The sequence below is a fragment of the Thermoascus crustaceus genome (assembly GCF_041956765.1).
Source record: "Thermoascus crustaceus strain CBS 181.67 unplaced genomic scaffold VTN00scaffold_1, whole genome shotgun sequence".
NCBI lineage: Eukaryota > Fungi > Ascomycota > Eurotiomycetes > Eurotiales > Thermoascaceae > Thermoascus > Thermoascus crustaceus.
The window spans coordinates 4,997,849-5,019,776 of NW_027192527.1; the positions used below are offsets into that span (position 1 = coordinate 4,997,849).

At 51.8% G+C, this 21,928-nt stretch overlaps 11 protein-coding genes across 11 annotated transcripts in view; 7 read left to right on the forward strand and 4 right to left on the reverse strand.

Annotated features, from left to right (window-relative positions):
- Nucleotides 1-180: 180 nt before the first annotated feature.
- VTN00DRAFT_1804 (uncharacterized protein) lies at nt 181-597 on the reverse strand (the record flags this gene model as incomplete). Its single annotated transcript, XM_069427952.1, has 1 exon — nt 181-597. One exon carries the CDS (start codon nt 595-597, stop codon nt 181-183), a length of 417 nt encoding a protein of 138 aa, XP_069292506.1.
- Nucleotides 598-2,150: 1,553 nt separating this feature from the next.
- Nucleotides 2,151-5,986, forward strand: VTN00DRAFT_1805 (uncharacterized protein; the record flags this gene model as incomplete). The annotated part of the gene is made up of 9 exons (XM_069427953.1): nt 2,151-2,313; nt 2,809-2,988; nt 3,139-3,314; nt 3,399-3,544; nt 3,667-3,806; nt 4,346-4,689; nt 4,790-5,006; nt 5,067-5,615; nt 5,679-5,986. The coding sequence occupies 9 exons, from the start codon at nt 2,151-2,153 to the stop codon at nt 5,984-5,986; spliced, it is 2,223 nt and encodes a 740-aa protein (XP_069292507.1).
- Nucleotides 5,987-6,005: 19 nt separating this feature from the next.
- VTN00DRAFT_1806 (uncharacterized protein) lies at nt 6,006-6,569 on the reverse strand (the record flags this gene model as incomplete). Its single annotated transcript, XM_069427954.1, has 2 exons — nt 6,006-6,263; nt 6,513-6,569. 2 exons carry the CDS (start codon nt 6,567-6,569, stop codon nt 6,006-6,008), a joined length of 315 nt encoding a protein of 104 aa, XP_069292508.1.
- A 426-nt stretch (nt 6,570-6,995) lies between these two features.
- Nucleotides 6,996-8,278, forward strand: VTN00DRAFT_1807 (uncharacterized protein; the record flags this gene model as incomplete). Its single annotated transcript, XM_069427955.1, has 5 exons — nt 6,996-7,016; nt 7,128-7,146; nt 7,244-7,420; nt 7,522-7,666; nt 7,723-8,278. 5 exons carry the CDS (start codon nt 6,996-6,998, stop codon nt 8,276-8,278), a joined length of 918 nt encoding a protein of 305 aa, XP_069292509.1.
- A 1,455-nt stretch (nt 8,279-9,733) lies between these two features.
- VTN00DRAFT_1808 (uncharacterized protein) lies at nt 9,734-11,751 on the forward strand (the record flags this gene model as incomplete). The annotated part of the gene is made up of 3 exons (XM_069427956.1): nt 9,734-10,209; nt 10,296-10,393; nt 10,475-11,751. The coding sequence occupies 3 exons, from the start codon at nt 9,734-9,736 to the stop codon at nt 11,749-11,751; spliced, it is 1,851 nt and encodes a 616-aa protein (XP_069292510.1).
- A 582-nt stretch (nt 11,752-12,333) lies between these two features.
- Nucleotides 12,334-15,105, reverse strand: VTN00DRAFT_1809 (uncharacterized protein; the record flags this gene model as incomplete). Its single annotated transcript, XM_069427957.1, has 5 exons — nt 12,334-13,050; nt 13,100-13,230; nt 13,292-14,300; nt 14,364-14,769; nt 14,825-15,105. The coding sequence occupies 5 exons, from the start codon at nt 15,103-15,105 to the stop codon at nt 12,334-12,336; spliced, it is 2,544 nt and encodes an 847-aa protein (XP_069292511.1).
- Nucleotides 15,106-16,200: 1,095 nt separating this feature from the next.
- On the reverse strand, nt 16,201-16,531 carry VTN00DRAFT_1810 (uncharacterized protein; the record flags this gene model as incomplete). The annotated part of the gene is made up of 2 exons (XM_069427959.1): nt 16,201-16,359; nt 16,421-16,531. The coding sequence occupies 2 exons, from the start codon at nt 16,529-16,531 to the stop codon at nt 16,201-16,203; spliced, it is 270 nt and encodes an 89-aa protein (XP_069292512.1).
- Nucleotides 16,532-16,871: 340 nt separating this feature from the next.
- Nucleotides 16,872-18,086, forward strand: VTN00DRAFT_1811 (uncharacterized protein; the record flags this gene model as incomplete). Its single annotated transcript, XM_069427960.1, has 3 exons — nt 16,872-17,216; nt 17,282-17,494; nt 17,547-18,086. The coding sequence occupies 3 exons, from the start codon at nt 16,872-16,874 to the stop codon at nt 18,084-18,086; spliced, it is 1,098 nt and encodes a 365-aa protein (XP_069292513.1).
- An 846-nt stretch (nt 18,087-18,932) lies between these two features.
- VTN00DRAFT_1812 (uncharacterized protein) lies at nt 18,933-19,250 on the forward strand (the record flags this gene model as incomplete). The annotated part of the gene is made up of 1 exon (XM_069427961.1): nt 18,933-19,250. The coding sequence occupies one exon, from the start codon at nt 18,933-18,935 to the stop codon at nt 19,248-19,250; it is 318 nt and encodes a 105-aa protein (XP_069292514.1).
- Nucleotides 19,251-19,312: 62 nt separating this feature from the next.
- Nucleotides 19,313-19,986, forward strand: VTN00DRAFT_1813 (uncharacterized protein; the record flags this gene model as incomplete). Its single annotated transcript, XM_069427962.1, has 2 exons — nt 19,313-19,732; nt 19,813-19,986. The coding sequence occupies 2 exons, from the start codon at nt 19,313-19,315 to the stop codon at nt 19,984-19,986; spliced, it is 594 nt and encodes a 197-aa protein (XP_069292515.1).
- A 1,475-nt stretch (nt 19,987-21,461) lies between these two features.
- Nucleotides 21,462-21,928, forward strand: part of VTN00DRAFT_1814 (uncharacterized protein) — a gene marked incomplete at both ends in the record, with an annotated part of 1,364 nt that continues 897 nt past the window's right edge. Inside the window, 2 exons of the mRNA XM_069427963.1 lie at nt 21,462-21,717; nt 21,816-21,911. Coding sequence (XP_069292516.1) covers nt 21,462-21,717; nt 21,816-21,911 — 352 coding nt within the window. The remainder of the gene's footprint in view (nt 21,718-21,815; nt 21,912-21,928) is intronic.

A 21,928-nucleotide genomic window follows, 5' to 3' on the forward strand; every position in this document is an offset into this window, starting at 1 on the left:
GCGGGGGTGCGCTCGCCGATCCGTGTCGCCTCTGTTGGCCCGAGCGTTTTTGTGTGCTCCGCACAACTTGGAGTCCTGATTTTTCTAGCATCTCTAGAAGGACGACGTAAAAAGGTGTTGGAATTATATTGTCTGTCCTCTATATCTGTCCTATCCATCTATTTCGGGAGCAAAAGATAGTCAAAGTTTCGCGCAATGAGTTCCACTCGCACACCCCGAGTTCCCTCCCTCACCTACCAGCACGCTCTTATTCTCCTCCTGAGTGCTGATGGGCACATCGATGGCGGGATTCTTGTCGAAAAAGTCGACGGGTTTCAGTGACACAAGCATCTTCTTTGCCGGCATGACGGGCCAGTCCTCAACGCGCGGGTTGTGCGTCGTCCCGAACGTGTGCCACAGCACGATGTCCTCGTTGCGCACACTGACAGGTGCTGGCCGGGATCGGATCCACGACGCGATTCCTTCGCCGCCCAGGGACTGCATCGTGTGGTTGCCTGAACTGTAGAGCTCCCGGTCGTTGTATCTGGTTACCCAGAGTGCGTGCTCGCAGAACTCGGAGCGCTTGAAGTGGTAGGATGAGGGGTGCGCTAGAACCATCTGCGAGCAGTGCGGTATGAGCTTATATAGCCCACGGGTCCGCCGGTGATGGGATTTTTGACGTTCTCATTGACGATCTTGAAAATTCGGCCTTTGCTCACGTCCGTGTCAAGTGGCGTTTCAGTTTCTATAATCTCTTGGACCGTGGTGTATCCAACTCCGAAGGGATTGTGATCTGGCTAGCTCCAGTCTTGTCATGCATCTCGGTATTCCTTTGCCTTTACAAATCAGAATACGCTGAACCTTTAGAGGTAGGTTGATGCGGTGCGATAGTGCTCGAACAGTTGATAGGCGACAGGTTGTCGGCGAGTGGACGCTTGCAGGGCGTGTCGCGCTAGTCCCGATGTAGATGCTACGTAGACGCTCAGACTATCAATGGATGCTTCGATCATTCAAGGTTGTTCAAAAGGTTTATGAATGGCGACAACCCATTGTGTTGATCACGGGGGAATGTGGGATAAGACAAATGTGATCCTGTACGGCCTCTTACATGAAGATGGCACCGCCTGTATTAGACTGGTGAGTCTGCATAGCGCCGTAAGAAAGGCAGCTGCATCAGACTATAATTGAATACTACTACCACTACTACTTAGAAGTATTTTAATTGATATTTCAGACTAGATTGTTGGATAATGACAAGAACCTAGTGCACATTTGAATCTTGCAGATTCATTAGTAGGATGCTGACACCGTAGTCTTAGGCACATACCTAGCAAGGAACAGAAAACAACCTTGCAGTTGAGTAGCAGCAGATACTACCTACCTTGTGGGAAACGGAAACCTCTGGTCACATAAAACGAGTCTTAAAGTGATATCCAGGAAACTTCAACTCAGGGGACCTTGACAGTACTCAGTTTATGCCGCATAACGTCCTTAGCATCGGCATATCTAAAAATAGCACACTCTTTCAGGAGCCGACATTTCCTGAGGCTTCAAAGTCCTTGTAAGCACTATTCATGTGTCCTGGGGATTCTCTAACCTTCCCATATAATCTATACTCGTAGAATTTAATATGCCGTCACAGTTTGAGTGCACCTGTAACGGCGGACCTAAGACTTCTTAGGCGGAGGCTCGTTGGGTTTATCTTGAAGGCAGAAAGCAAGGGAAAGAGATAGATGAATAGGCCGTTACTAGCAATGTTGCTATCTGGATTGCTATTTGAGTTGACCACGGGGTCCTAATCCCCATGGTTAAGGAGCGTCTTATATACATGATGAGTTCTATCCGGAAATACCGATCCGCTGGATCATGACTATGGATCATGGAGGTGGATCGTAGACCTGGATCGTGAGGATGGATCGTAGACGATCCAGCATGGCCACGTGACTAGACCTCCCTTCGTCAGCCTTGTCAGCGATCTCTAGGCTGTGCCGTAACAGCACCTAGAGGCTGCCAAGCTCCGATTACCTGTTGTGCCGCATGTGCGTATCGTCAAGAGATAAGACGGGACAATCTCTTTCCCTGGTCGCGGCTTAGCATTCAATAATGACTGGGAAGTATTCGAGCCGCTTGTTGTGGCACGGTTTCGGTTGTGCCAATGACATCACTAATCAATGAGGTCTATGTCAGACTTCCGCGAATGTGTGGGCTTTGGCTTCAGCATGCCACTATTCCAGTACACGTCGGCTATAGACGTCCCATATCATTGCGATCAGCATAGTCGAGAATGGGAAATATGCCAGGACTATGCAGCGTTTGACGTTCTGGAAGCGAAAGGTATGGACTCTGGAGATAGCGGTGTAGGCTGATAGAAATAGCTTGTTAGGACGTTTCATGATGACGACTTCAATAGAGCCCCAAAGAGGCTGCAGGGATTCCAAGAGAATTCAGTAGTGGTGAAGAATACTAAAATTAGCAGTCAATTGAGATTATGTAGACCTGATATGAGAGAGAATGTCTGCCCCTCTCAATAGGACAGGTCATCTGGGCCGGTTAGTGATAACATCGAGCTGCCTTCACCATTTTTCCAAAGGAAAAATAGAATGGCTAAGTAATTTCAAGCCTGGCGGTACTGTGCTTGCTTATTTTGATCGATAGAAATGATTATTATGAAGCTGTCGCTTGATATGGCTAAGGTGCTCCTTTTCGGGACCTGAGAACATATATGATCAAGGGGCTCCGGGCACGGACCTGCAGAAATCAGATTCCTGATTTCCACACAGACGACGATATCCTTTATGTATTCTAGCAACCGCTACTTCTGTTTTCTAGACGTGCGGTACTATATGATATATCCTAGTGAGCAGCTCCGCGGAGTAGGCCATTTGCAATATGATGACGCGGAGACTAACACGCGTGGGGAAATCGAACACGAAACTTGTCCAAAAGGGCTTGGCACCAGTGCCGCGAAGCTGCCATCCCCAAGGTGCCTCACGGCCTCTGTGGAATCCTGTACGGAAGTAAATACCCTGGCAAATAATAGGTACCTAGGACCTGTGTACTACTGCTGCGTGAGGGTGCGCTGCGTAGACTACGTAGTACTGTACCTACGCCGTAGACATTCGCGGAACCGAGAAAGCCGTTGTCGCGAGACTGCGCCAGGGGCTGGTCCTCGTGACTCCGTCGAGTCTTCGAATCCCGTGCCACTTCCAGGTCTGCAGAAGCAAAGGACCTCTATACATATCGCGTGCACCGCTGCGCCGGCTGACGTGACCTCCTACTGGTTGCCCGCGTCCGCAACTTTTCACCGTTCCGGGATTGATGCGGAGACGCAGGACGTCACGGAGAAGTCTTCCACACGCCCTTTGCCAAATCTTCAAGCGACCTCGAATGACAATGGATGAGGTGCATCATCCGGGCAGGGATCAGCACCGTCGAACGATCAAATCACCGGCAGTGCTGGATCCAGGGAGGCTTCAAACGCTCAGAAGCTCCAGAAACGATGCGTGTCCTTTTTGAAGGCGTCGAATCGTCGTATATTTTCGCTGGAGGAGAGGGAAGAAAAGGTGTAAGTTGTGAGTTGTGCCGGGGGGTGTCTTGGGTAAAATAGCGGATTTCCTTTGGGCCACTTGGTAGGCAGGAACGTGTCCAACATCAGTAGAGACGACAGCGGTGTGGTGTCTGTGGCAGGCGAGCCCCGCGTCAGACTGATGGAGTAGGGCCGATTATCGGCGCCGCCGCGTGGCCAACCAGGCTCGCAGGATCGAGCGAAGGTGGTGGTACGGAGAGGTCGCAGGACTTGCGGTCTATGGCCAAGCACGAGGAGCTCTGTAGGTACCGCGCTGGGATGCGCACTTGCGCAGGCGGACTGGGAGGTTGTTCTAGAAGGACAGCAGCGTACTGGACGGGTACCTAGTAGTAGTCCCGTCATGATCACCCTTCTCAGACGTGCCTGACTCCAGATCCAGATCTGCTGGCCTCTTCTGCCTTCTCCGCGGACCTTCTCTGTGCAGCGTAGCGGGACGGGCCAAGCGTCCATCCCCACCTGGCTAGCATACAACGGCCGCTGGCCACTGGCGCTTCGCGGGCCCTGGCCGGCGATCTGCTCGGGGACGATCTGCCCAGGGCTCAGGCCGGTCGCCTCGTGCCGTCGACAAGAGCAGCAGCAAAGCAGCTCCAGCCAGGCCCATGCACCAGAGCACGCGGGCGGGCCTTTTCCCCAGCGTCTTAAGGCCTGCCTGACCCGAAGAGTTTTCTCTCTCCCCTCCGCCTTTTTTTCTTAGTAAATAATTTTACCTCACGTCTTCCTCTCGTCCTCCCTGATCTTCTTATCTCCCTCTGTCACGCAATTTCTTTTATGTCACTGCAGCCCTCCGACTCGCCCGCATCTCCTCGCACGTTCCCTCCAACCGCCCAGCCGCGCGTTTCCTGCGCCTGAAGCCCCGCGGTTGTCGTTTCTGCCAGGGGCCGGTTCCAGACATCTGGCGCTTGCGGCTCCGTCTGTTCTGTCTCCCTCTGCTGCTCACGGCCATGGTCTCGACGCTTGAGACCACCAATTCCAGCAATGACACGGCCATGGACACGGTCGTGCCCAAAACAGAGCCGACGCAGGACGGCTCTCTGAGTTCTTCCGTCTCGACGCCCGAGCCCGAGGTAGAGACGCTGACTCAGGATGTTGCCCAGACGCAGAAGAGGAAGGGCGGAAGGAAACCTGTACGTAAGATCAATTCTGCAGATCCATCTGCTCGGCCGGGGCCCCGGATTGTCATGTGTCCGCCACTTTACTGACAGCTGTTCGCCCCCCCAAAATAAGATCTATGCCACGTCTGAGGAGCGCAAGCAGCGCAACAGACAGGCCCAGGCCGCCTTCCGTGAGCGGCGGACCGAGTATATCAAGCAATTGGAGACCACCATTAAGCACAATGAGGAGACGCTCCAAAGCTTGCAGCAGAGCCACCGTAGTGCGGCAGACGAATGCCTGATGCTGCGCTACAAGAATTCCTTGCTGGAGAGGATCTTGTTGGAGAAAGGTAGCTTGCAGTCCTGCCGGCACCGTCTATGGCCCACAGCTGCTGACCAATTCCCCCCAGGTATTGACGTCCAGGCCGAGCTGCGCTTGAGGAGCGGTGCTGCCGGTGTAGGGCCAGGGCCAGTCAAGCCCACTGCGATGGCCCCGAAGCAGTCTTCACCACTGGAGCGCGCGGCACTCAACAGGCACTCGACCCAGACGCACAAGGCTGGGATTGCTCCCAAGTCGGAGCAGCCCGGTATGTCTCAGCGGCCTCGGGACGGTCCTTACAGTGTGCACTCCCCTCAGCTTCAGCCCACTCCTCCATCTCACGTCTCTTCTCCGTCGAATGCGAAGTCACCCGGTTTTGGACTCCAAGGTGCGATGTCCCCCACGGGTGTGGATTTTCAGGCTCAGCAGCAGCAGCATGCTCGCCCGCAGTTGCTATCGCAGCCTAGGAGCTTTAATCAAGCACATGCCCAAATGGGAATCCCTCAGTCCGAGTCAATGGAGCCTGTCACTTCGCAGTCTATGATGCCTGGTGGTTCGGCCTCAATGTCTTCCCGGATGCCCTCAGCATACTATCCGTCGCCGTTCCAGAAGCACTATGATCAATTAGGCAAGCTGACCCGTACCTACTTCCTCCCCCTCCCCATGGAGCTTTGTTTGTCCTAGATTGATTCATTTTGTACAGAGCAGGAATACGATGCGCAAGCGGACATGCTCGACGAACCCGAAAACGACGATTCGGTGGACCCCGGCTCCTACGTACCCGACTTCAGTCAGCCTCCCGTGCCGACCGGCTCGCAGCGCATGGGACTCCATGGCCAAAACACCTTCAATACGACGCACGCCGGCGATGTAGACAACGGAGTCTACGGAGGGGCAAACTCTCTCTTCGGCCACTTCGAACCGATGCTGGACACGGACCCATTTGGTCTGAGTGCGAGCATGCACTTCCAGACCCCGTACAGCTACGAGCAGAATCACCTCCGTCAATGAACCAGAGGCTGGGCCTTTCCTAGTCGACTTGCATTCGTCTGTATATCCATTTCGAAAACCTCTTTTTCTTTCTACTGGCAACACCGCATCCTCTGATGGAAAACGGAAGACCAAAAGTCTGTTTCGAGCATTGCTGGGCGTTCGAGATCACGGTTGATACCACTTGTTGTGTCTTTGGGAGATATTTCCTCTCTACCTTGTTGTAAAACGAAATAAAATGCACCGGCGCATCCCGGGTAGCACCGTCGAGTTTGATTCCGACTCTTTTCGTTGATGTCTAATGTTGCACCACTCTGTACGTACTGCGTCCTGGATGGTTGCGCGCGGGGAACACAGATACCCGTGCTCGAGGAGATGGGTCTATATACCTACCTACTGCCGTCACCAGATCCGGAGGATGGATCGAATGTGATGAATGCAAAGGACATAAATACATACAATATACGTCATACACCTACCTAATCTATGCTATTAATATATACCTAACTTAAATTTCTATATCTATCTATACTATCTACAACTATACCGTAGGGAGATCGCCCGCACGGACGCGGTGGGTCATGCCTATCTCTCGTTTCCCCATGTCACTCGTGAGACGTGAGAGCCTTACGGAAGACTCCTCCGTACGACTAGGACATCTGCAGGTCCCGGACATCAGGGCGCCGCGCCGCCGATACCCTAAGCCCTAACCTTACGCATCCGGCCAAGCCAACCAACGGACGAACCGCAAGAATTCGCTTAACGGAAATTCCACCTTTCCCTTTTGTCTTCCAGATGCTCGCGGGCCACAACCACAAACGTCGCCTCGTTCTCCATCGACCGCATCCACCCACATCTCACCTTTCCACACCCCCCCTTTCCTTTCCCACCACAGACAACCACCCCTCCGAGAGGCTGAATACCTACTCCCCTAGGGTTCTGCCTTGCTCGACCCTTCCGATCTCCTTTCACTCCGAATTGCTGCGATAACAGAAAGCCTTCTCAGGAAGGCATCCTAAAGCCAGGCGTCATGTCGGACGTCCGGTCCAAGGTATGACAGCATCTACCTCCAGCCCGCCCTCCCGCCGCCTCCGTTCAAAGGAATTGATCGAGGTTCTGCGTCCACTGCGTGTCAATCGATGCTGATTTTTTCTCTATGCAGAATCTCTACGAGCTTCTTGGTATTTCACCCTTTCTTCCCTCGCTTGCGCGCCCTTGGGGCCATTATCACGATTACATCATCGTCTAACATTTATGCGTCTTTGCTGTATTTCGCAGGCAATGACCCCGAGCTCGACCCCGACAGGCCCCCATCGCCGCCGACAAGAGCCATAGAGAAGCCCCTTCCTCGGGTTGGCAAGCGTGAGGCTCCGAAGGAGGCTCCCACCGCGCCCCGCGGCGGCGCCGCTGGTGCGCGCGGTGGCCGTGGTGGACGTGTGAGCGGCAACGAGGAGGGTGAGTTATTTCCATCTTCGCATGTACAAGATCCTCCACATTTTGACTAGTGCGGGGTAATCGTTTGGTGCCTTATGAGATCATCGCTGACTATTCCCCAGCCTTCCGTGACCGCCATGCGGGTAGCTACAACAACCGCAACAGGCCTATCGATGAGCAGAAGGAGGCTCAGCGCCGTGGCGTGAAGGCGCGTGAAGACCGCGGTGGTCGTGTCCGTAACGACCGTCACCCCCGTACTGGCGAGACGTAGGGTTTCCCCGTCCAACCTGTCATGGTGACTGCTATATTCTGACACCGACCAGGGACACCCACAAGAAGATTGACCAGGGCTGGGGTGCCACTCGCGGCGAGTCCCGCTGGAACGATGAGAAGGCTGGTGAGGCGATCGCCGAGATCGACGAGAACGAGCCCCAGACCCCCGGCGAGGGTGCCGACGAGGAGAAGGAGCCGGCCGACAAGACCAAGTCCTATGCTGACTATCTCGCTGAGCTGGCTGAGAAGAAGCGCGAGGATCTGGGTGTTAAGGAGGCCCGCGCACCGAACGAGGGTGCCAACGCTGACAAGAAGTGGGCCAATGTCAAGGAGTTCAAGCGGGATGAGGATGAGGAGGCATACATTAAGGGCGTGAAGGAGGAGAAGACCAAGCGCGAGAAGCAGCGCAAGGAGAAGACCTACCTTGATGTTGACATGCGCTTCGTTGAGCAGCCTCGTGGCCGTGAGAACGGACCCAGGGGACGTGGTCGTGGAGGCCGTGGACGTGGGGAGTTCAGAGGCAATGGCCCTCGTGGCGGTGGCCGTGGTGGTGCTCCTACCCCTACCGTCGACGAGAAGAACTTCCCCAGCCTCGGATCCAAATAAACATGTGAAAGACTACGTTCCGCTGTCTGCACGTAATCGGCGATGTTGGCAGTGGAATGCTCTTTCCGGTCTTTACAGAAGAACAGACCAATCTAGTCCGATTGAACTAAAAAGAAAGAAGGCGGGTTTCGTTTTCCTCTTTACTCGGGCTCGGTTATCGGGTATCGATAGGAGGTTGACACTAAAAAAAAAAAGAAAAAAAAATACCGGCTCTCTCTTTCTGTCAGATCAACAGAATCTCATTAACACATGCTTTCTTTTTCTTCTGCCCCATTTCCCGTGTCTCTCTGATTCGAAAAGCATCACGGCCCAAAAATTTTTGAAGGCGTGCTTCTGCGGCAAGGTTGCCGCTGTCTTCAGGATCTGTAGAATAATAGGCGGGCTCTTGCAGCAGCAAATGAATGGAAACAGTCTCTATATTTATTCTTTTCCCTGTGACTATGCCCTCAGTCTATCTTGACTCAAGCTGTCTGCTGCCTCGCTGAGGTTGTTCTTGTTCTTGTCGACCTTGGCGCCCATACATGGACGTCGTATAATTGATACACACTCTTGGTACAGTACAGGTCACATGCGTCTCGCGTATTCCCCTTCCAGCCCTTTCAGTCGGTACAGTTACCATATGAATCAGTTATGTCTTGCTGACCGGTAGGTGGTATTTCGCTTTTTGACAGTTCATTCAGCGTTTCTGAAAAAGAACTCTTTCGGGTCCTGGGAGTCGAGGTGTCCAAACAGAGGCATAACCCTTACAATTCCGCTACTTCTACAGCCGAGTCTTTCTCTTTTTCGGTTCTTCGAGCTCCTACAAATGGGGCGGTTTAAGTCCCTAGACGCGGGTTTGTAGTACCTACGAAGCTAATTTTTTTTTCTTCTATTTGAGAAAGTCATCTCGCGGTCACACCGATGATATCCAGAGGATGAATATGATCTGGACGAGAGAAACATCCCTCTCAATTTGTCTCCTGAATCTCGGAGGTCATAGTTTTCGAGGTATAGCTGGAACAAAAGAAGGATCGGGACAATCTGTGTTCCTTCAGTGAATTGGAGGTCCAACGCTTTATCAAAGCACCACCCGCCCAGCTACCACAACATTCACCCATGAGACCACAAAGCCAATCAACATGACTCGACGGCTCGCACCCAGCCTCCTGCCATTATTTCTTTGTTTGATGATTCCCTGTCGGCCTTTGTCCTGATGTCCATTGTGTGTTCCTTCTTTTGGAGTCGAATCTCGCACAATGCTATTATCTTCCCACAGTCGGACTTCTTTTCTCTTTCCTCTCTTTGCTGCTCTACAGGTCTCTGCGGATCGTCTAGTTTCGAGATTGCACTTTTTTTCAAGCTTGTCTATCGTCTTGTCTCGATCGCTCTTGTTCCAATCGAGGACGACAGTCGAGAAAGGTAGAGATTGATCTTGGCACGTCTTCTCTCCAGGAACGATCAACACAAATCGACAAGATGCCTACGACTCGTGGAATCGCCATTACTCTCCTGCCCCAGTTCGCTCCGGTCACTGTGCCGGAGTACGTGGATCCTGCGGACCTCAAAGTAAGGTCCAGGGGAGCTCTTACGACCACTGTCGATGGAGACGGTGGCAATGAGCCTGTCGTGACGGTCCACGTTCCAACGTACCAGTCGACCAAGTTCTGGGTTCTTTATATGATCGCTGGCCCTCATGAGAACGACTCGATGTTTTATTTCAAGCTTTTCGTCGATGGAAAGCACGCCGTCAGTTGGGGATGTTCGAAAGAGGATAGTTTCAGGGGTAACGTGATGTTCGATCTGCTTGATCCTGTCTCCCGGAATGTTACTGGTGAAGCATCCCCCTCTATCATGGATACTGGAAACCATGTTCTGGAGATCCTGATCTTCCGTGCAAAGGGACGTAGGAACATTCAGACTTTCGTCCAGCCTTCTATGGGCTGGGGCAACTGGTAAGTATCCTGTGCTCTCGTCTTCCATCGCTCTACGGTTTTATTAGCAGACCGTGGCAGTCTTTGGACTAACACATTTATATTAGCCCGTCTCCGACCGGCCATGGCGACTACTACCGGTATGCCCTCATTGACCCGAAGGACAGGCCTTTCGCCATGTTCCGCTACTTTTTCCACAGCTGGGGTGAGTCTGATCTCAGATACCTACCTATGTCTTGTCCTTCATCTCAAATAGTAAAAGGGACTGACTGATAATTGGTTCCAGACCAGATCGAGCAGCACAATTCCGTCTACATTCGCAACGACCCTTCTCGTACTCTCGGACGCGACCGTACTGGCTTAGTCCAGCCAAAAGATCTCGTCATGGGAAAAACTGGGAATTCCCAGATTGCTGTTGCATACGAGTATTGCAAGAAGATTGCTGGCGTAAGGGGCAACAATGACCCTTTCCTCACCACAGCTGGCACTCCTCTCGCACTTTCTCCTCCGGTTGTCATCGTGGATAATGTGGGCATGCAGTATGCCAAAGTTCTTCCGGCTGACATTCAGACGGCAACGTCTTCGGTCTACCTACGCGACGTCGGCCCCAGCCCGAGCCAGTCGAAGTACACTGACGGTCCATTCTGCCTTGGTAGTCCTAAAGTCGATAACCCCAATTCCCCCGTTCAGGCTGACAACAACCATGCGACAATTCCCACCGTGATCGTCACTCCTGCCGTCGACGACGTCCCAGAACTTCTACAGGAACTTCCATCCGGTGGCATCATTGCCACCCGTTTCGTCGTGCTGAAAGCAGCCCCGACGGCCAAGGAGTATAGGGAGGCCAAAGCACGCAAGGTAGCCAAGCAGATGCTGAAAATGCAGCTCCTCGGCGCGGACAAGGTCCGTCGTCCAGCACGCTCTGATCTTGCAGGATGTCGTGAGATATACGAGAGTCCTCTCCCGTTCCGTGCCTATCAGGATGAATATAACCGTGGGCTTCTGACGAAAAGGCTCAACAAGAACAATTACAACATCCACTCCCACTCGCACATCCGCTCCGACTCCAGCAGTACCGAGAACAGCGACAATCCCTCCATGGCGTCTTCCGAAGCAGCCACCACGATCACCTCCTACGACGACGACGAACCGCTCTTCGAGGGCGTCGAACTCCTCGACTCCGACTCTCCTCCCGATAACACTGTCATCATCCACAACACCTGGTCCGCCGATGCAGACATCCCCCTCCATCCCCTCCATGATCCAGCATACCTCGAAGCCCGTCGTGACATGGTGGCTCACATGCGCACTCTGGCTGTTGCCAAGAAGGACAGTGACATTGCTCTCTGCAATAACTCCTCTGTTGTGGATAATGTTTCTCCCACTACTACTACTACTACCACCGCGCCGCCCCCCGTCGCTGTCTCGCCGGCTGCTGATGTTCCCTCTCCACGCCGCGAGCACGGAAAAGCCATGATGTCCCTCCTTCAGCGCCGGATTGAGAGGATGGATTCTCGGGCTGTTGCTGCGAATGCAAATCCGAACCGGGATGTGGTTATGTAGCACTAAGTGATGCGACTACTTAACGAAAATACCTACCTTACCTACCTAACACAGTATGGTTAATGATATGACCTGACACAAATGGAATGAACGACATTGGCGGTTCCCTTGATGGCGTACAGAACGGAACTCCTTGATGTGTTTTTTATCTCCTTTTCTTTGTTGCTTTCCTCCATGGCCCTGGCTAAGAGAAATAATAATGAATGTCTGAATGGATGGTAGCAATGTTAAATTCCGCTACATTTTCATAATCATACCATACTAAACCAACAGGTTCATGTACTTTAGAGAGTTAAGGATACGATATGATGGCGACGATTTTCATTCCGTCCGATTTCGATTTGTCATACCAATCGATAGTTTATTGCCTTTTTGTCTGGTTTTCCTTTTTTCCTATGGACACGAAACTAAGGGCAACGATGAATCAAGTTCCAATTCAACAGGACTGTATCTGTATCCAAGGAAGGGATGTGTGTACAGTACTTCCGATGCAGACTTAAGCAATACGATAGTGATAGCAAGGAGGGCTTTAACATGTTCATGTTAATGACCATATACTTATACCATCCTCAGTCAGCTCCGTTACAGCTCCTCCCTTCCAGGATCAGAGTCATAGAGATACTGCTGTCGGGCCGACTTGAACTCGGCAGCGGCCTGCGCGGCTGCGACGCAGCCATCGTATATACTGTTTATCCCATCGTTGTCATCACTCGCGTCGGATGTGGGGTTATCCAGGAACGACAGTCCGTCCATGGCGCGCCCACCACACGCCCGCTGCAGAGCAAGGAAGGCAAAGTGTCCACCGGTGACGGGGCGGGCGAAGAACGTCGGGCCAGGGTACCCACCATCGCCCTCTGTGTTGTGAAGGTCGGTAAACGGACGGTCCGTCACGGTCTCGTTGAGCCACTTCGCCACGGATTCGAGAATCTCGCTCCGGACGGTCTCGCTTGCGACGGCCATGGCGAAGAACTCCCAGTCCGTCTTGGTATAGAGGTGGCGGCTGTCGAGGGGGAGACCGTATTTCTGACGGACGTAGTGGTACCAGGTTGACTGCTTCTGGTAGATGTGTCTGGGAACGAAGCCCTGCATTCCTCCAACATTGATGGGCGTCTGTCCTTGTCCCCCTGCAAGATTGAATGTGCTGTCTGTGCCGTCGAGGTGGAAGCACAGGAGAGCATCCGCATACAGGTTATATAGCGTGGTCCAGGAGCCGTACCAGTCGTAAGCAACCTTCGCGTGCGTCTTGTCCCTCGACATTCCGAATTCTTCCCACTTGGAGATGTACGTGTCGGAGATGTTCTTCGTCAAATCAGCAGCTATCCCGTCTCTATGGAAACATCCAACGAACCTTATAGTACGATGCATCTGCGTCATGTCCGGCCACTTGAGCAATTTCACTCATGGCATTGATACCGATGATTCCCTTGAGTGCTAGGTTTGTTTGGAGAGCAAGCCAGCCGGCAAAGTCGTCGGTTGACACTGTTATAATAATAAGCCACGGTCACTTGTTTTTTTTTTTCATGGAAGCAAGAACCCTTACGTTGGTTAGCAGGCTCCAAGGAGAAGTCCACAAGGTAACCAGTCCACTGTTCCCAGAGTGGGTAGGTTCTGTGGATCCATTTCTGAGCCACTTGCAAGCCTTCCTGAGAACCCCCCCATTTGCTGTCCTGTCTGTCGATTCCGGATAGAATTTGGAGATCAACAAGTGGGAAGAGGCTTGAGTCTTCTTCAGTCGGCTCGGAGAGCCTGGCAGGTTGTCCTTCAGCAGACCAGATAGAAAAGGCAGCATGGTTTGTGGAATAGCGGAGCGAATTGACAAGAGCAAGACCCATGATGAGTATATTCCCACACTCCTCGACCGGCATATACTCATCTTTACCATCTGGATGACCAGTTGCGTTGGGGAAATGTGTTCCCAGGTCATGCATCGCGTAGGTATTCGGGTATTGTCCACTCAGCATGTGCTCGATCAGAGGCTCCAAAAGGTAAGCGAGCCACCGAGGACTAGTATACAAAAAGAAGGGGAATGAGGGGAAGATGACATCAATGGTCTGGAAGTTGCCATTGGAAGATATTTCCTTCAAGAACAAGATTGGATCATCCGCAGTTCCTGAGAAGCTGGTCGCTCCAAGGACCTGCCTTGCAGAAAGAGCGACTATATCGACATAATCTTCTGCTCCAGACTGGTAAGCATCAACTGCAAGCTGCTCAGAATAATTTGAGGCAAGTGTTTTGGCATTTGCAAAATCCGCGTAGTGGAACGTAAGAAGTTCCTCGTCTGTTTGGAACCAAGACTTCCAAAGAGGTCGCATCAGCGTCAATCCACGAGCTGAAGCGAACTGAACCACAGGATCCTGGATATGAGCAATGGTAAATGTGACGCTGCCGCTACGTGCAGTACCGTTCAGAGAGAACGCTTTTGAGAAGGCGAAGATAGGCTCTCTGTCCATGATGGCGCGGAAGGCGTTGTCGTTCACATTCTGCAGAGTCCCAGTTCTCGCAAAACGCTGCCTAAGAATGGCTGAGGTCCCCGACTCATATCGGACGTCCTATATTTTCAATATTAGCCTTCGATAATAGGTCCTCGTGCGGGCTTCTCAGACAAAACCTACCGCAGGTCCGGTAAAGTGCAGGGTGCCCCATTCTGCGCGGTCATTGATCTCCGAAAAGAGTAGCTCCGTTTCCCTTCTAACTTGCCATTTCTTGAGGCTACCTTTGTGGCCGTCCAGAATGACATTGTCGAACTTCCATACAATCTGGCTGTTACGATCCCCGCTCACCCATTGCCCGTTCAGATCCATATAGATGTTAACGTCGAAAGCACCATCGACGTAAACGGTCACGTATGACGCGGGAACCGACTGTCGCAGCGTCGACGTTGGAGTAATAGGAGACAGGAATGATATTGTTAGCTCCGCGGGAGAGTCGGCAGAGGTAGGTGCGGGTATCAGGTAAGTCAGGTTGGTCGTTGACGCGTCATACTTAGATCCAACATAGGTCGCATACGAGACGTTATATCTGGTCCCCATGTCAGCGTAGCTCCAGACTCGCGTCTGGGGAAGATTTTCCATACCCAGAATCGGGGGTATTCGGTAACAGAGAGTCCTGGGGCTTTCCAACCAAGGGGTAAACATTGCCCGTGCTGGGCACGTAAGCCATCAACGAGAGACCAATTTCCTCCCCGGTGTAGAACATAGGCCATTTCGACCATGGAACATGCCGTGCATTTCCCAGCCAAGTACTCAGATACGGGTTCCTCACGATCAACGGAAGAACTGGCGGAGTCAGACGGGATGCTTCACCAAGGGTCGAGTGCAGCAGGGTAGCTGCTATTACAGCCACAGGCCACCACATGGCTCCAGCTCCACCAGGAAAGATAGCAATAAACAATACAGACAATAAATAAAGCCTCAAGCCCCAGTCTTGAGGATTAAAAGAGAGGTCGATCGGGAAGAGGGAGGAGAGAGAAAGCCGGTATGTACTCCGTACAGACGAGGAGCTTTAAGTATGCGGGGGTCGGGCCGGAGAGCGTGCCTAGCACCGGGGCAGCCGCGCGACGGTGAGGTCATGCGGAGCAGCGGGCAGCCTGTCAGCGCCCGTTCTGGCGCGAAATCCAGAAGATCGACCTCGCTAGTCGCGACCTGATATACCTAGAATCCACGGTCCAGCATCCTGGCATTCCCCAGAATACACCGCCTCGATATGTACCTCTCATGCAGGGCCTCGATCAAAGCGCCGCAGCCAATCTCACCCCCCGTCTTCATCTGCACCATGTGCTACCCCAAGAACAGATGCCTGTCACCCGACCCTTGAACCGCTCGATCGGCTCAAAATGCTGAAAACCTCAGATGGGATATTATCCCTGCCTCAGATGAAGAGTACCCCATTACCCGGACGCTACCATGCAGTGCTAAGGTGGTTTATGCCAGTGCTTCTCTGTCCGTCACACTCATGTCTATACCGGGAAGACAGGATATGACAGTCGTCCGCGGGGATGGCCGGTTCTCCTAGTTTACCGTGTTTGCCTCTTCAGGAATGCCTGGCCACGAGTGCCAGGCCTGGGTCAATCTACGCTAGACATTCCACATACCGATCGTTTATTGAGACCTAGAGCTCAATTTCCATAAGAATGGGTCATAAAACGATGGAACTTGGGGACAAAACCTCTTAGACGACACGACCTGGGCGTCCTAGACACGTGCTCGTCAATTCATCCTCATTCCAGAGTGCAACATCAACCCACCCTAACTGTTCGAGAATGCCACTGGAGATGACTATACGTCAGAAGAATGACACCATGTGGGATAGGATAAGCTGCGTCACATGTATTCGGAGTCCTAGCCGGGAATAAGAAGAATCAACACCTATTCTTGATTTGGCGTAACTGTCATGCTTGGATTTCAGTAACTAGTTGACTCTGTACTCCAGGCCTGTACCAGAAGGGCCATTTTAGGTTCCCCATTCGTAGCCCACACACGAGAAACCACGAGCTGCACACGCCTTGCCAGCACTCGAGAGTAGGAGGTAGACAGCTGCGTCAAGCGTGAGCACGCGAAGGGAGCCAGCTGCCAGGCGTTGGTACCCGCTGAAGCTCGAGTCTCGCTCAATCTTGGAGACTAACAAGCAACACCAAGTTGCACCCGCGACTCCGCGATCGAACAGCACGAACAGCCTTAGGCTCGCCTTTTAGACGCGAGTCAACGTCGTGCCGCAACACGGACACGCTCGAGGCGTGGATGGATGCGCTGGTCCAAGCTCGTCCACGCCCCGGGCTCCACATCGTGGTTTTTCCGGGCGGTATCGCGGGTCCTGGAGCTCCATACAAAATAGACCCGTCCACGCGAGTACGACAACGCGCCATTGATCGCTCCTACGTGCTGGTGACGGTCAATTGTCTCAATTGACCTGTCAATCCGAAATCCTCCCATTCTTCTTCCAATTCACAACATTCTCGCGACCAACTGGGGGAGGTTATATAAGCTACCTAAAGTTACTATACAGAATTGGAACTTACGAATACTCCGCGATACCGCGAAGCGGCCCTCCTATCCCCTCTATTATACCCACGACGTCGAACGAACCATTGACCCCTCACCACCATTCGCGCCCTCCAGATCGAGATGATGCAGCAGATGACAGTGACATTGAGTCCTGTCAAAGATGGCAGACGCGTCCTCGGCGAGAAGACCACCAACGCGTCCATGTCGCCGTCGCGGAAACAACATTGCGTTGATTCTGCAGTCACAGCGTATATTCCCTTGAAGCCCTCGCGTGAATTGCCGTCACCTAGAAAAACAAGCCCGCTTCATTGCCACGCCGGCCAGAAGAGAACAATTGATGAGGTGGAAGACACAAACAACTCTGACCTCCAGACCAGATTGTTTACTGGACCCAGACAACAACATGAAGAGGAGCGCGATACCTACACTCAAAACACACAATTAGTGATGGATTCTGAGGATCATGTATGTGTCAGTTGCTGAACAAAAGCACAGGGCTCAATTTGTGCTGATTTTGCGTGTTGTTGCAGATCACGACAACTCGTGAAGCCACAGAGGCTGCTACAGAGGCTACGGAGCCTATCACAGAGCCAGAGGGAGAAGATCGTCAGCAGCCACATAGAGAGCCATCTCAGGAGAGGCTGAGCATCTCCTCGATTCTGAACGAGAGTCCTCAACATGTACCGGCACCTGAGACTACTGTTCCAGTGGACCCTGAAGCGCGCAGGCTGTTTATCCAACAAGTGAGGCAATGGTGATCTCAATCGGGCTTCCAGGTTAGCTGACTGGTAGTAGAAAGCGGTACTGCTACGCAACAGGATCCAGGCCGCGATGCGTCATGTCAAGGACCGTCAGTTTGACCGTAGAGTCTCAGAGCTGGAAGCACATAGTCGCAAATTCCCAAGACTGTCCGTCTCTTCTAAAACGACCCGCGACCCCGCGGAACAGCCAGTCTCCGCCCCGTCACCGAAACGTGCGAAGCTTCTACCAGCACCGGAGTTGAAACCAACGCCATACTCCGCTCGCCCGATTCCAGACATACCGTCTTCTCCATCGTCGGCGGGCAGCGAGTCTCAGGACAACGAGAAGACTCCGACGCAGGAAAACCCGCGTGGTCAGCCGAGTACCCCTGGATCTCCTGTTCAGCTGAGCAGTCCTCCAAGCACAGTGACTCGCGCGAACGGTGACCGCAATAAGGCGGAACCTGGCGGATGCACTAATGAAGTCGACAAGATGGTGGTGGCTGCACAGCAGAAAGGCGACGCGGTCAATGGGTTGCTCAAGCTCATGAAGACCACCGACAAATATGACAGCCTGGACACTTGGACTGGATGAATAGTGGGGAGGATTCCTGTCAATTTGGCGATGGTGGGCGGCAAAAGTCTTGTACAATGTTATGTGTTGAACATAGGAGCCGGAGGCTCTTTTCTGCGCGGTGAGCTTTTCATCGTGATGTTGTTCTTTTCTGGTTGTTGCAAGATCGGATCATGTGTCGATCAAGATCTTCGCAACTCGCAAAGAGACACGAGTTGATATCCAGCATGCTGTGGTCCGTTGACCAATTTTAATGACAGCAATTATGTTTTGTGAAGCGTATGCCCCTCTAAATGATAATCGACGATCATTATCACCACGTGACTGTCACGTGGAGTAGACTTGATATCGAGGGTACTTATCGAACCGAATGGCGAGCATTCATGCTTACCCAAATCTACTGCTAGTACATGTCCTTCACGGATCCGGTCCTCATACATTTATATACGGCCATTCATGGTCAATTTGAAGTGTTTATACCTCTGGCTCCGTATCACGCTTGCTCTCCTGGAAGCCGCCCAGCAAAGACATCCTAGACATAGCAACTTCGGAACCTTGCTATTGTTTCCTTACCGTCATTATTCTTTAAGGAAGTTCTCAGTGGTTCTCTCGAGTGGAATTAGTCACAAGTCTTTGAGAGATGTTCTATGTTCCTACTGCTCTTGTTTCTTTGATTCCGCCGCTATCTGATTCGATCCTCGAGTTTCAGAATTGCTCTACCATGCTTATTGTTCCTGGAATGAACAGCTCAAAGTTCCTTTGTCTCATTAGCTATCAAAGATCAGGGCTTGGGTAATTTTGCATCCTGAACAATGGATTCTTAGAACAGTTGCTTTGACATTGCAACCCTACCTTACAGACCCCGTGATGTGCTCACCCCCCAAGAGCATGCTTGTCCACTTCTCCGGGTACTTCAAGAAGCGCTTCCCAGATACGAATGAACCCTATACCCTTCCAGCTGGGACTGACGGCAAGACCTTTGCCACGGTCTATGGTGGGGCCAAGGCGCCATACAAGGTTATTCTCAGGTGGATGATACACTCTTGCAAGGCCAAAACCATCGTTCCCGTTGAGCCGCACTCTTTCTTCGACAGCATCAAAATCCTGCAGGTTGCGGAGGTCCTTTCTGTTCCGCCTGCTGAGGGACAGATACAGGCACGTCTTGAACGCATCGCGGCCGCTTAGATCCCGATCACGGACCTGCGTGAGATCTATAAGCACTTCCCTAGGGGAACCTATATCGTACCATGGCCATCGACAGCATTGGAAATGCTGTGTTCGAGCGTCACCTCTGTCGCTGGGGTCGTTATAAGGAATTCCGCGACGAATGCCGCGAGTATTATGATGACATCAGCGCATATATGAAGGCCAAGAAGGAACAGCAGAAACTGGAGAGAGAGTTGGAAGCGTCTGCCAGCAACATGGTGAGGAAGCCGCAGCAGCTGCCTTCTACTCCTGCGACTATCCCGAAAGACACCAAAAACCCCAAGAAGGCCAAAACGACGAACACCAAACAGTCCAACAAGCCTAAAGAACACGAACACAAAAACCAAAAAGTTACCACCAAGACCGTATCTGCCACTGTCGTCCGCAAGGGCAAGGGCTCCAAGCCTGCCTATGTCTCGCTTCCCTTCCTCGAAGTCAACATCGTCGACGTTCAAGTCGCAGTGAGCAGTGAGCAACGTGGTAGGGCCGTGTCCGGTTCCACTAATTCCGACACTTCACCTCCCTCTGAGGCGGTTTTCAGCGCGCGCAGCTCTACGACCAGCGTGTCCTCCGCGGAAGCCAGGACACTAAACAGCAGGGGACCAGAGGTACTGGTAAGAAGAAGACCTGGAAGGGCAAAAATAGCAAGTACGGAAAGGGTCCTGCCAAGGAAAAGTCCGAGGGAGGAGTCAAGGTCGTGGAGAAGAGCGAGTAGGCCTTGATGCTAGGCTAGTCACTGGAATAGGGACCGATTGCTTGTGCTGCTTCTTACTTTTCTTGTACGTACTGTACGTTTCCCCAGGGATTGAGACTGAACCTTGATTACTGAATTTCCAAAATGTATCTAGTTTCTAGCTACAACACAACACCTCCCGTGCCCTAGTAAAGGTGGGAAGAAAATTAGCCATCTTCAGAGTGGAATGGAATGGCATTGATTCTTCTATTCTAGTATTACACTGTAATATGTAAACAAGAATTTTAGGCATCTATTTGCTGCTTATATTTCCTTGCTGTCAGTGAATTGATTCGTCTATTCATAACAAGTTCTGTAGACAAATACTTCATGAAGACATCTATTGTCTCGTCATGGAAACAAGTATCCAAGGTATCTATTGTCTGCCTTTGTTTTCTTGCTGTCAATAAATTGTTACTTCTATTCTTGACTCTCATAGAAAAGCATTGTTGATATTTATTGTCTGTTTGATATTCTTCATTGCTGTCAATCGGCTACCCCCTACAGCATCTAGAAACACCACGCTCTGTTATATCCCCCTTGTACTCACTCGACTTCTTCCTCTTCCTCAGCGCCTTCGTGGAACTACTTCAAGCAAGAAGACGCTTTTACTACTTTCGAGATCTATCTTCCTACTTTTCACGTGAGCAGCTTCTTCTGGCCTACTTCTGCCTCAAAAACAGCCTCTTCTCTAACTAGCCTCTGACGAGAATATCTACGAGCTACTGGATCACCTCCACGACTCCTCTCCTCTCCTCTCCTCTACTCTCCAAGGGCTTGTACAGTATCTTCTTCGTCTTCTTCTACCAACCTTCCACGACCTTTACTTTACTCCCTTTTTTTCGCACTTCGAAGGGTTCTCCGGACTAACCAATTCGAAGTTTGCATTTCATCCGCTTCTCCTGCTCCTGCTCCTACTACTTCTAACAACGTCTACTACGATTACCACTCCCACCTTGACGGAGCCATATTTCTTCCGTCCTTCCCTCCTCCTTTCACTCATATCGTCGGTACGAACCGACAAGCGCCGGGGGGAAAAAAAAGTGGTGAATCCCGCCCATTCATTCGGATCCTTCCGTCAAGCCGTCGCGTCCCGTTCACGGCAGTGATAAAAGAGTATTTTTAGGGTCTCTCTATCAGAAACTGTCAGTCTTTTCCTTCTCTTTCTTTCTTTCTTCTTTTCTTTTCTCTCTTCATACGTGTCCTACCGTTTCCTTTACATAATTTCCTTCTTATACTTCCTACTTATGCCGCAGTGGGATAAATGTCCACTACTCCGGGGTTCTTTGATATATTTTCTACTTTCTTCAAAAACGAAAAAGGAAATATTCCTATATAGATCACGTCTATTGTTCTTCTCTTCCTTCTCCTGCTTCCCTGGGGACATCATTATACTCGCTTCATGTACAAAATACATGACCCAGACTAATATATATATACGAAACAAACAGAATATAATGCCTCCAAAGAAGAAGAGAGGAAGGAAGCTGGCTGCCGCTGCGGGTGAGGCCCCTGTGCCGGTCACAGGGGCCCGAGGGAGAAAAGGGAAAGGAAAGAAGAAGGATGTCGTTGGCGTTGATGCTCCCGCTGCCTCCGCCGACGTTGTTACAACAACAGCGCAGAAGAGGACCAGGACCGCCCGGGCTCGAGGGCGAGGGCGGCCGGAGGCAGGATGCGGCGATGGCCCCGTGGTGCCGGCTGGACCGGTTAAGCGTGAGTTTCTTTTATATATTCCTTCATCAGCTTGTATTCTTTTTTTTGGTGTGTTGAATATGTATGTGCTGCTGACCTGACCGGTGTATGTTACTTAGGGGGCTGCCGCATTCTGTTCTCCGGCCAGTTCTCCGGCAAGGGGATGTCGGCGGAGGAATGGCGGGAGTGGTTGGCGTGGATGGGGGACGTCAAGAGTATTTGTTTTTTTTTT